This window comes from Phasianus colchicus, chromosome 5 (assembly GCF_987193195.1).
Source record: "Phasianus colchicus chromosome 5, bPhaCol1.hap1.1, whole genome shotgun sequence".
Classification (NCBI taxonomy): Eukaryota; Metazoa; Chordata; class Aves; order Galliformes; family Phasianidae; genus Phasianus; species Phasianus colchicus.
In genome coordinates, this window is record NC_143440.1 from 45494707 (window position 1) to 45507873 (window position 13167).

The 13167-nt window shown below is 38.1% G+C and overlaps 1 protein-coding gene across 2 annotated transcripts in view; it reads right to left on the reverse strand.

Moving 5' to 3' along the window:
• Positions 1-13167, reverse strand: part of CCDC88C (coiled-coil and HOOK domain protein 88C) — an 86632-nt gene that overhangs the window by 21614 nt on the left and 51851 nt on the right. For both annotated transcript variants that reach the window (XM_031593092.2, XM_031593091.2), the window contains exons 12-17: positions 12908-13052; positions 10142-10323; positions 6767-6904; positions 4304-5374; positions 2329-2456; positions 1376-1517 (exon numbers count right to left, since the gene is read on the reverse strand). In XM_031593092.2, coding sequence (XP_031448952.2) covers positions 1376-1517; positions 2329-2456; positions 4304-5374; positions 6767-6904; positions 10142-10323; positions 12908-13052 — 1806 coding nt within the window. The remainder of the gene's footprint in view (positions 1-1375; positions 1518-2328; positions 2457-4303; positions 5375-6766; positions 6905-10141; positions 10324-12907; positions 13053-13167) is intronic.

Below are 13167 nucleotides of genomic sequence, written 5' to 3' on the forward strand. Positions count from 1 at the left end.
TAACAAATATAGGGTATGCATTTCTTCTCTTTAACTATAGGCACTTCAAAGGATTGAGGACCATTATCTTTGTTTCACAGGCAGGGAAACTAAGAAATAGGTGGAAGAATCCATGTCTGTTGGCTACCTGTACGGTGCCTTTTGACTCAAGCTCACCGTCACCTAACAAGCAGCCTGTTCTTAGGCGGGAAGTTTAAAATACATTGTTCTTCAGCTGTCATTAAACAAGACAGAAAAACAACACTATGACAATGAAAAAAAACCACTGGGAAACAGATCTGCAAGTAGTCCTTACCTTAAAAATTTCTGCCATGGAACTCAGCCTAATAATTTTCCTGAAATGTGACAACACCAAGTTGGGAGGGAATGTTGATCTGCCAGAGGGGAGAAAGGCACTACAGAAGAACCTGGATACACCAGATTGATGGTCTAAGGTAAACTGTATGAGCCTCAATATGGCCAACTGTCAGGTCCTGCATTTTGGTCACAACCACCTCAGGCAACCCTACGGGCTTGGGAAGGAGTGGCTGGAAAGCTGCCTGACAGAAAGGGACCTTGGTGTACTGATGGCTGAATATGAGCCAGCAGTGTGCCCAGGTGGTCCAAGAAGGCCAATGGCAGCCTGGCTTGTCTTGGGAATGGTGTGGTGAGCAGGACTAGGGAGGGAATCCTGCCCCTGTACTCGGCACTGGTGAGGTCCCATCTTGAGTACTGTGTTCAGTTTTGGGCACCTCAATACAGAAAGGACACTTAGGTGCTGGAGCAGGTCCAAAGAAGGCTTGTGAAGGGCTTGGAGAATATGTCCTATGAGGAGAGTCTGAAGGAATTGGGGCTGCTTAGTCTGGGGAAGAGGAGGCTGAAGGAAGACCTTACTGCTCTCTTCAGATACCAGAAAGGTGATTGCAGTGAGAGTGGGACTGCTCTCTTCTCAATGGTAACAGGACAAGAGGAAATGGCCTGAAGTTGCACTACAGGAGGTTTAGGTTGGCTATCAGGAAGAACTTCTTTACAGAAAGGGTTGTTAAGCACTGAAATAGGCTGCCCAAGGAGGTTGGTGAGTTGCCATCCCTGGATGCGTTTAAATACCGTTTGGATGTGGTGCTCAGGGACATGATTTAGCAGAGGGCTTTTAAGAGTTAGGGTAGTATGCTCAGATTGTGGTTGGACTTGATGATCTTGAATGTCTTTTCCAACCTGAACAATTCCATGATTGTATGATTCTGTGAAATAGGTGTCATTATACTGTACAGACTGCTACACCTGAAAACAGTTAAGTCAGAAAAGTTTTGGAAGATGTGTGAATGTGGTAGGAGAGAAAAGTACATTCAACTTGTTCTTGCCCAGTTTTAAAATGAATGTGCAGAACTACTCTTACCATATTTAGATCATTTTGTAACTGCTGATTCAAGTTCAGAGTGTCTTTCACTTGAGCTTCCAGCACTGCAATCTTTTCCTCTTTCACAGCTAGTGTTGTTTTCAGTGCTGATTCAGTTTTGCTTTCCAGAATCTTGTATTTTCTGAAAGACAAGAGAAATGCTTTCCGCTATCTGCCAGTAAGAAACAAAAAACCATCTATATGGAAGATACTACTGCAGATCCCCCTGATACCTGATACCTGGGGAACAGGCTTTAAGAAAATTCAGTCAATTTTAACGAGCATCACACAACCATAATTCTATAGAAATATCTAACAACTATATAATTTAAAGTTTTTTTTTTTCTGATTTTACCATAATTACGCAACAGATTTCTTCTCACGTCTCTTTTTTACATATTTAACACAGAGAAAAATCTGCAATAAGCACTAAAGGCTCCTGAAAGGCGAGTTTGTTTCTCTAAGTAGGTCTTACCAAGAGGCCTGTACACATTTCTTGTTGGGGTTTCTTTGTTCACAGCTACAGATCTTGCAATCAGGAATTTCTTAGGAAAAATTTGTGTTTATATTAACAGGTGGTTGGATCACCTATTACTCAATCATGACACACACCGTGTAATGGACACTTATACACTATTCTTATTTGTAAAGAATACCAGGAGGAACATACATAGTGGATCACCAAAATAGCTATCTAGCTGCTTGACAAAGGGATTGGCTGGTATGGACACTGATAATGGTACTTTCTCCTTTCTCCCAAGAAAAGACTTTGCAAAACTTGAAGTATGCTGCCAAGCATACTATAGAAAAACATGCTTTATGTGAGAAATAAGGATATGGATAACTGAAGAGAGACAGATGAGAACCAAAATGAAAGGCAGAGAGCTTGAGAATTCAGCTGAGGAAAGGCCTTCACAGTCAAAAGAATGATTAGAAGAACTCAGTTTCCTCACGTGTCATCATTGCCATTGTCATCCTGTAGCAGCAGCTCTTTGCTCAATCCTATCTTCTCCAGTTCCAGGCTCAGTTTGTCCAGCTCACTAGACAACTGTTGACTTTTCAGCTTCTCCAGAACCAAATCCTGTAACAGTACTGAAGAATTAGCTCCTGTACAAAGGATGGTGATAGTTATCCAGCACAACAGATTTTTTTCAAGAACACTAAAAAAAGTTGTTAGATTAAATCCTAGTCCCAAGGTCAGCTAAAATCTTTATCAGTGCCAGACGAGTGCAAAATTAAACTGATGGCTTTTATTTATAGCTTGCTCAGAATAAACCTGAAGAACACTTCTTTTGACCTTGGTCTTGCTCACTGTACTGATATACTACTAGGGCTGGAATCCTGCCCACCTGTCAAAAGAGGGGATGAGAGCAGGCCAGGAGACTCCTGCCTGCCGCCAGCAGAAGAGCTGTGTGATTTGTGCAGCTCAGGGCACTTGGCACCACCAGAGGGAGTTCCCACCTCTCTCTGAGTCCAAACAGAAGTGAGGACAGTACTAGCCACATGTTCAGAAAGGACAAATCATTGTGAATGCATTGTGAAGTTCAAATGTTCCTGACACTCAAAATTTTATGAAGAAGTGCAAACATACCATCGAAGACCTACATTGCTCATGTTTCTGCTCAAAAGTTTTCTTCAACAAGGAATGGAAAAAGCACAGAATTACTGAAGCAAATCAAGAAAGAAAAAATAAACCTGAATACCAAACAGAAGAATAAATCCACAATAACATACGCTTTGTTAAACGTATGTAGGTATTCAACAGTTCTGTGATATGATAAATTTAGTCACACGTTTAAAAAGCAATCGAAAAAATGTTAAGATCAACATTAATCTATGGTTTGTAAACAGATCCCTTCTTCAACATACAGTAACTCTTCTGCAGAAAGTAAATGGGAAAAGATATGCTTACGTATGAGCTGCATAACTGGAAGTTTGCAGCTGTTTGAGAACTGAAAGATTATAAAGGAGTCTTTCCAGAAATGCTATTATTTTATTTATTTTTATGGAAAGCAGGATAGAAGCAACTTGTTTCTGATAAATATTTTTCATCTGAAAAATTACACTACTGCTTCAAATGGTAAAGTAAAACTAGATCCCCAAATAAGTAATTGCTTACTGCATTAGCTTTGCTAAACTTATTCATTTCATCAAGCTACTGTAACATCGACAGTTTTACTTTGAATGCTCTTTCACAGGAAATCCTGTTCCTGGCAGGATGACAGCAGCTGGAGCAGGCAATAACAGAAAGCTGCAACACCCTGATTCAGCTCACAGGCCATTTGTAAGACTGCCAGGATCAGGCACACACATCGTTGGTTTGCCAATGTGGTAATGAAAACGGTGTATTTTTAAAGGATGACTACAGGCAAAAGTGTGAATACTGCAAGCTGTAATGGATAGAGGCACAGGAAGATATCACTGCTGATTATTAACAGTGCTGCTTAGGATTCTTTCACTCTGCATGGAATCCCTTGGGAGAAAAACACTGCAGGAAGACCTAAAGAAAAGTTCGGTTCAGCTGTTACTGAAAGGGCCAGGCTGGTTACCTGGGATGATTCAGGTCCCAGAGAAGTCTGTTTTAGAATGGGGATGTTAGCACGTTCTGAACAAGTGCGCTCATTTTCAGGCTTAAGACCTCAACTACTGGAACTCTCATGTAAGCAAACAATTTGGTAGTCAGAAAAAGTATCAGTGATGTGGGAGCGGTGTTAAAACTCTACTCTGCATTAAGAACATTTCATTTGGAGACACTCATTTGTGGCCACTAAGTTTTTGGAAGGTTGCACCTTACTACACTACGCAGTGTTTCCCAGCAAGGCTGTGAAGATCTCTTATACAGTCATAAACAGTCAAAGGACAGATGGCTTCCTTTGCTACTTCACAGAGCTGTAATATAAAACAACACTGTATTATTATTTTTCTTACCTCTCTCAATGTAGCTAGTGTTCTTTTATCAATTGTAACTTGCTTTATGAGATCTTTGTTGTCCTTTTCAAATTCTTTCAGCTTATTAGATGAATCTCTGAATTGAGCTATTTCCTTTTCTAGTGTCTTGTTTTCTTTCTCAGCAACTGCCAACTTTACTGTACTATCGTCCAAAATAGCATCTTTCAGCTCCACTTGCTGCCAAAGCCGTTTTGTTTCTTTCTCCAGCAGTTTTTTGTCCTTCTCAAGTTGAGATATTTCTTGTTCTAGGGCTTTGTTCTCTTTTTCTAACCTTTCTAGGCTTTTAGCAGAAATCTTCAGCTGCTCAAGGTTTCTCTGAAGGACTTGATTTTCACTCTCCGTTGCCTGTACTTCTTTTTCTAGATCCTGGATCTTTTTGTTGCTGTTCTCCAGCATTTGCTGAAGTCTCTGGTTTTCAGAATTGATACTCTGATAACTTAGCTCCAGCCTTTCTGATTTCTTACTCAGCACTTTTAACATTTCCACATTCTTCCTTAAGTCCTCTTTTTCTCTCTCCAAATCTTTATTTTCTGCTTCTATTTGTGCCATTTTTGTGCTGGTAAATCTCATGGTCTCCACAACTCTTCTAAGCTCCAGGTTTTCTTCATCCAACTGCTTGTTGTCCCTTTCCAGGTCCCCAAGCCGGATGGAAACGTTCTGGAATGTGTCCAGGGATTTTCTGAGTTTCCTATTTTCCATTTCCAGATCCCAATTTTCCTGCTGAAGAACTTCAACTTTTTTTGTCACTGTTTTCATTGCTGTTGCCTTCTTTGTGAGCTGTTCATTCTCCTTCTCCAGCCGGTGGAGCTCTTTCTCCATTTCTTCCACTCTTTCCACTTTCTCTTTAACCTGATCAAAATCCTTTTGCAACTGTTTCTTCTCAAATTCCAGCTTGTTGACTTTGGAACTAGTTTCTGTAACTGTTTCATGAAGGATCTTGTTCTCTTTTTCAATATCTTTCACTCTTGCCTCGCTGCTCACTTGAGATCTTTGTCTCAGGGATAAGACCACTTGATTCAGGTGATCATTTTCTTGTTTAAGGTCCTTTATCTACAAATAAAAAAAACAAAAACAAAACAAAAAATAAGTCATGCAAGTGCTACACATTCACCATAATTTAGTTCTAAAGTAGCTAGCTGCTTGTTAATAAAAACATCCATTTAACACAGGAAAAATTTCTGAGCTAAACCAACAACCCAAACTAATTAAAATTGCTACCTCTGGTACCTTGGTACTCTAATGAACTGAAAAATGGTGCTGTATTCTTTCTACCAGGAAAGGTCTAAGCAGGGAGATAAAGGAGACAGAAGGCCTTAAGGGAACACCTTGAAGAGGATGATTTGTTATTAATCATGTGTTATCTTTTTGTTTAGGTTTACATCCCTGTCTTTGTGATCTGAAGACCCAAATTTTCCCTGGTAAAACTTTAGAAACCCTGAACGTACAGAAAATTTGTAGCAGTTATGTATCTCATTAAGGATACACTTCCAGCAAAAGCAGTACCTTTACCTATCTGGTTGAATTCCAGCTGAAGAAATTGCTATTTAGACAGCAATTTGCAAATCTTATCTAAAAAATATCCATAAAAATTAAAAAGGACTTGGGCCTGAAAAATCAGAATCTGCCATCTTCTGGTGACTGACAACTTTTTTTTTTTTTTTTTTTTTTACTTCTTGCTCTGTGAATCATTCATTAGATGTTGCCACAAAAAATCCACATGCAATCTAACTGAAACTCATGACTTCGGTGGTGAAGTGCAATTTCCCAAGCAGAAGCCTGCATGAGATTCCTTCAAGATGAAAAGCACTACATAAATAAGGCAATTTGTTATTTAACTTTCATCCCACAAATCTTGGAACAAATTCCAATATAAAAATATACACCCTGCCTTTCAATGATGTTCTTATGTATTTTCATCATTAGTCTACTTAATACAGATGACATTTGGCATGAGCCCGTAACAGAGTTGCTTCAAGGCACTGCATTTCAGCATTTAAGAGCTGAAAGGCATTCAAACTATCAATCTAGAAGCTGTAAATGTTTTCTCAGCATATTTTTAGAATAGACTAAGAGGTTGAATAAAATTAAATAAAGTCAAGATATCCAGCTGGCAAAAGACCAATCTTCTGCAACAATATGTAGTTTTATCTGCATATCCTAAAACCAGTCAGTGCCCATTTAGTAAAGTTCAGGTCTTTTTTCTTAAAAGAAGGAAGATCTGTTCTTACAACAACCTGAAGATGTCCTTATGGCAACAGGAGAAGCAGTGGCTAGCCAAACATGTTGGGCTTTTTTTGCTTTTACCTATATTTGAACGTTAAATTTATGTATAATAGCTCTCAAATTGCCCTGTATCCCTGAGAGAACCAAACACTCTAAATGGCATCAGTAAATTACCACAATTGAGCACATGCTTTTAGATTACAGTTGTGAAGTCTGCACCTGTCTGTCTTTGTCGGCTTTCAGAGTCTCCATGACAACTTGTAACTGTTCTTTCTCTTTTATCAACTCTTCACTCAAGGTCTCCAGATCTTGATTACTTTGCTTCTCTTTTTCAATTTGATTTTGCAACTTTTCAATCTGTGTGGAGAAAACACAGCAAAACACATCAGCCACAGCTTGATATGGTGACAGTCCACACTTCAAAGTATTCTGAATAACCAAGGAGAATGAGATGAGGACTATGGCTGCAGGATATAATCCTTCCCTTCCTGAAGCACAGTTTGAAGAAAGAGTTGCATTTTCTCATAGTGCTTATTAGAATAAGGCACACAGTGATGAAGAATGACTCACCAGCCTCAGTGTCATTTTGCTCCTGTTAGTGGCTACAATTTCTGATGCTCACTTTTCTGAGGGACTTGTCTCCTACTCTCTCCATCACTGATGGCCTCACTTAACCAGCAAATACCAAGAAGGTTCTTAAAACAGTTCAGTGAGCAAAAGAATTTTAAGAAGTGAGTAACAGAGGAAAACTGGTTTCCAAGTTTATCTTCCCTCTCCCTCTGGTATGCTGGTCCTCTGTTTTCCCAGCAGGTGACTATTCTGCACTTCAATGATTTGTGAACAAGAGCCCAGTCCTACAGTGAATGATGTCTTCTTACTACTCCCTTTTGAAAGCTGTACTAATAATGAACTGAGCACTGTAAAGCAGCAGCTCTTCAGAAGCCAGAGATTCAAAGTGCCAGGATTTCCAGTTCAGGAAATATTCCTTTTTATCCTTCTAAAGTACTGTGAAACCCTACAGCTTAATTTTCTGTGGTGGTATTATGAACTTTGCCAACAGTGAAAATGTCAATGAGAATGTTATTAACAATAATTCTTGTAAGTGGGAAATAGCCAGAGGCTGGGCTCTGCCTGTATCAACATCTGCTTCATTACAGGAAGTGTTTGAACAAGCAGGGGCTGCCCAGATGGGAGATAAGAAGGGCTTAACATTTCGAAATGTGACCATGTTTAGGATCACTGGTCTCAAAGGAGGTGTTCAGAAAAGACTGGAACACAAGTTCAGTAACTCAGTAATAGCTAGTTTCATTAGCACTTCTGAGAGCACTGGAGGCAAGTAAGAAATTACTGTTTACAACTTGTTTCATTCTGAGAAGTTCAGAATGCAGGGAGAACAGGCACTTTCTGCTGCTACTAGACTGTGCCTGAGAGTTTTTTATAATTAGTTTCCCTCAAAGAAAAGAAGAATAAGACGTACAGGACTTTTCCTTCACACCACCTTCCTCTTGTGCTACCTAAATAATCCCATTCTGGCTAGGTGATCTTTCCAAGCAGTAGATCTGTAGAGCCAAGCATACTCTGGTCACAATTCTTGATAACTCTCAGCCAGTGGATGACAGTGAAATGACTTTACCATGGGTATCACAATACTTTTTTTGTTTGTTTTTAAAATCACACAAAATCAAGAGAAAAACACTTCTCTACCTCCTCTTCTTTGTATACATCTTTAACTGCCCTTCAGAATTGTTGCTTCATACTGCAGTAACCACTCTGTAATTAATCACAGAGACTTCCTCTGCTGACAATCTTATCCTCTCATCAAGAAGACATGTGCAAGAGAAATACAAAAGTATGTTTGAGGAAGAAAAGATAAAAAAATCAAATGCAACCACTGCAAATCAGGATTATTTTATATACAGAGTATCAGGTCTCTATGTGCTGGAAGACAACTGAGCATCTCCTACAGACTACAGAACACTATGTTTTTTTTCCAGATCTTCCTGAACAGAAGATGTGCAGTCAGTCAGCAACTCCCATCATTCTCTGTGTTTCTCTGATAGAGCTCAATTTACACCTTTCCACACACTTCAGCTGCTCTTGAAAGCACTATTTTTAACTGCCATTTTCTCTCATTGGTCTAATGTCTACAGTGGTCCCTTCACACCACACAAGCATTCCTCCACTACCAAACCTGTAGGTGAGCCCACTACGTCAACACATTCCACCATCGCTGAAAGCATCAGACTAACGCTGGAATCACAGCTGCCAGCACCAATACAGTGCCATAACTGGAGGTGCCCACAGAAATGTGCCTGTGGCAAAGCCAAAGATTGACCACAGTTGTTCAAATGACTCAAATTGCTGCACACCACAGGTATCTGCTGAGTGCTTAATATTTCTTGATCTCAAATTTTAAGCATATAAGTTATGAGCTAGAATGAATTACTCATACTCAAAGGGTCATAAAAGTGTGCATGGAAGGAGGAGTAAGCTGAACTGAAATTTTTCCATTTTCTTTGCGTACAGAAGAAAGCCAGGAAGCAGAACTAGTCTCTCAACTTGACAGCAAAGGAATCCCTGCAGAAAACAGAGCAATCCAGTGATCCCAGTTCTTCCTGGCTGATAGGTATGATCCAGTAATTTATGACCAGCATTTCATATAGAAATTCTTCCTCACCTTGCCCTTCAAGGCGTTCAGTTACCCCATTTGTAGGCCAGAGGACTCCTTGTATTAGTGTTGCACACAAAGGAAATAGCAGCAGTGGGGAAGATAGAAAAGGAGTTTGTTCTCTGGGTGATTTATCAAATGTGAGAATATGGAGGAAAAAAAAAGACAGGGAAATTTTTTTTTATATTCAGACCGGCAAGCATTCTCTTTCCCCATTTGGCTCAACTCAACAGAGTTCAGAATAGCCAGACAAAAATGGATCTATTAGTTGGAGATGAATGGACCACTACGTTTCACACAAACGCTGAGTTGGCATTTGAGCTAAATGTACTAAACAGTTAATAATATAGTATAATATAGACAAGTACTGTAAAAAGTGATGGCATTTTGCTATCTGGGATTAAAAGAAACAAGATATTTGCAGGGAAGAAGATATTGCAGAATACCTAAAGGCCAAAAGGACAAGTTGAAGAGCTGATCCAGGACTATGTACAGCAAAGAAAAATATACTAAGCTGACTTACATTCTGTTTCATTTGACTTACATGAAAACATTAAAACTTTCAAATGAACAAGAAATTTCAGAAGGGCTGTGGCATCCTCATCTGGTAGACCAAGTATTACTGACAGCCAGAAGACAAAAAGGGATAAAATCAACAGTACAGTCTGATTGGCAAATGAGCACTGAAAGGCTGCTTTTATGAAACAGTCACTTTTGCTTGCAATGATGTACTTAAGTAGATGGTAAAGTAGAAGGCAATAGAATACAATATTGTCAGAACAAGATTAACTAGAAGAGGCCAGAAACATGCCCAGTCTTACGGAGAGTATCAGTGAATCCCTCATCATTCAGGAATGCTGTAAAGGCCTGAACACACTGTGCTCAAAAACTGAAGAGCTCTATTTGTTCCTGTAAGTAAGGATTACCTTTTTGCTAAGCTGTTGATTTTCCTTTTCCAGTTCCACAAACTTTAGGCTGCTCTCTCTGGAGGTCAAGGAGGCATCTCTCAGCTCTTGGATTGTGTTCTGCAAGCTCTGATTATCCTTCTCTAGCTTCAGTATGCGACTTGAAGCACATTCATTCAGCTCAAACACAAAGGACTTCCTAGCTGTTGAAACAAGAAAATAGGAAGATGGCTCTAATCAACTGATCAGTATCTTCCTTTCTAGTCCTTAAGGATCACTTGTATGAAGACAATCATAGTCAAACCCCTATCATTACAGATTGACTGTTACATAAACACTTTGTATACATTAGAATTAATTTTTACAGATGATAATCAATAAATATAATACATAGGGAAGTACTTGAACAGATAAACATTTTCAAAGCTACTTGCTTCTTAAACTCTCCTGAAGTCACTTTAATTACGCTAGTACTAAAATTCATATTAATAGCAAAATATGCTCTGATACTCTTTTATACTTGTATCAGAGGAAATAAATTGAGCCAGAAAGTAAAACACTGAGAAGTACTTGTGAAAACATCAGGATGATGCAGACAACAAAAGTTCAGGTATTCAATCATATTTAGTCATGGGAAAAAATGAGTTCAAAGCTCACCTTCACAGCTAACTTATCAAGAACATTCTGAATCAGGGAAAATATTTTCCTACTGGATACACAAGCACGGGAGAGCCATCAGAAAGTGGATCAGAGAATTTTCTTCAGTTGAAGTCTTAGAACTAACAACATTTTTGCAAGTTTCACTGCAGAGATATTATTTTACTTTGAATGTTTGGAGATCCTATGTCTCACGTTCTTTGCCTTAAACCGCAGCACTAAAATCTGCATTGTTCATTTCTCTACTAAGCAACTGAATAATTAAAGAAGTAATATTCTGCTTCACATGGAGTAATTGCTACCCTTCACCACAAAAATACATTTAATATGAAATTGACTTTTAACATTACATTGTCCTCAAGTCTCAGAAAATTATTAATTCCTGCTAAATAACCAGCACTGTTACATAAAGCACACTGAGCATTTTATAACTGGCAAGTTTCTGAGAATGTTAAAATCTCATCTGTGCCTTTGATAGAGCATCACCTGGTGTTCAGTTCAATGCTGTCCTGAAACAAAACCCATCTAAATCAGTTTTACATTTTTTTAAAAAAATTATTTTGGAATCTAAATATTAGATTCCAAATTAACAGGTAAAATCTTTAACTTTCCTCTTCCCTTGCAGAGTCTACTTGAAATCCAACAGGAGGTTTTCCAAAAGAGCTCTGCAAACCGACTCTTATATTTACATGATAGCTGTATTCAGGATAACAACATGCACTGAAGAGGAATTCCTTAAAGAGAATCTCTGGAAGAATACAACACTGCTGTGAAAGAATTTTAAGTTTTGTTTTTTGTTTGGTTTTTTTTTTTTTTTTTTTTTTTTTTAAATCAGTCTTTCTTCACTTATTTTTTCCAATACAAAAAATTACTGATCACCAATGTTCTCAGCTCTGTTTACTCACCTTTTCTTCAGTATTAGGAGAAGTTCTACAATTCTACTGCTAGAAAAACTGAAGAACAAAACTAGCATTTCTAATACTACATCATTAAATAAAGCAAATGAGAAAGAGGCCAAAAGCAGCTATTTGAAACAAGCAAAAAAATTGAAGTTTTACATTTTCCTGAAAAAAAGTTCAACAAAATTCCTAAGTTTTGAGGCAACAGTGCTTTTCCCCTATTTCAGTAAGCAATATCCTCAATTACAGATGAGGAATTGACTGCCATTCGCTTCTAAGACTAAGGTGAACCTGCTTTGTATGATTATTTATTATATATATTTATATATATATAATAAATAATAAATATTATTTATTATATAATATAATTATATATAGGTAGATATTAATCATAAAAAGATAACTCAGATTTATTTTATAAAACAAAATCATTCTTCTAAATAGCTTTACTGAAAACAGACCATCTGCTTGCTCAAATTTATGCCTTTGTCTTCAGTTAAATTATTCCTGGTATACAAATGCAAATATACAAGTCTTAGCAGAATCAGGTGAGTAAATCAATACAATCTGCACACCAAACACCATGAAATATCCTGTATTTCCCAAGTTCTCTTTAACACTGTTTAGGCTGGTATTACAAACAGAAAAGATGTTAGACACAGCAAACAAAAAACCTGACCAGCAAAGGGAGCATTAGTTATGTTTGTGGTGGTTATGGAAATCAAATCAACCATTCAAAAAAAATAATCAGCCAGTTATTCTACCCATACACATTTTTCAGTATCTAGTAAAAATAAATGACTTCAGCATACACTACTTCCTGGGATTTAAAGACTAGCTAACTGTCTGCACTAATTGTATTGAAGAACACTAAAGATCACAGACTCCTCCCCACCATTCAGTTAGAAGTATCTCGTATTCAGTGTGACATTTCTGCTGTGTCATTTACAAAGCTTTCTTTTTTTAATTTCTTTTTATCATTTTACTTAGAGTCACTCTATCAGTGACAACCAACATAAAAAGAAAACATTTTAATAATTTCATAAAGAAAAGAAGTTTGAAGGAATTATGAAGGAAATTAAGTTCGAAGTCAGATGGCTCAGGAAGGGAAATTCTCCAAAAAAACTTCCTAAGCTTGAACACTTTTGTTCCCTTTGCAGTCAAGTGACCTCTGTACTTTTTCAGCGACCACAAACAGAAATACAACACCAGCAACCCCAGTGGTACTCACTATCAGCAAGATCTGTGCTTTTAGACAGTTGTTCCAGTTCCCAGCCTAGGTGTGCAGATTCATTCATGCTCTGTTTCTGTGCAATCTCCAAGACCATATTCTCCTCTAGAAGCTCCTCAATTCTCTTTTTGTCTGTGTCTCGATCCTGTGCAAGGTGTATGAGTGAAAAAAAAAATACGCAGATGATCTCAGATTGTTCTGTCAGCTGAACTGCTAAATGGAGCAATACACACTGAGGGCAGAAAAGCCTCATTGAACAG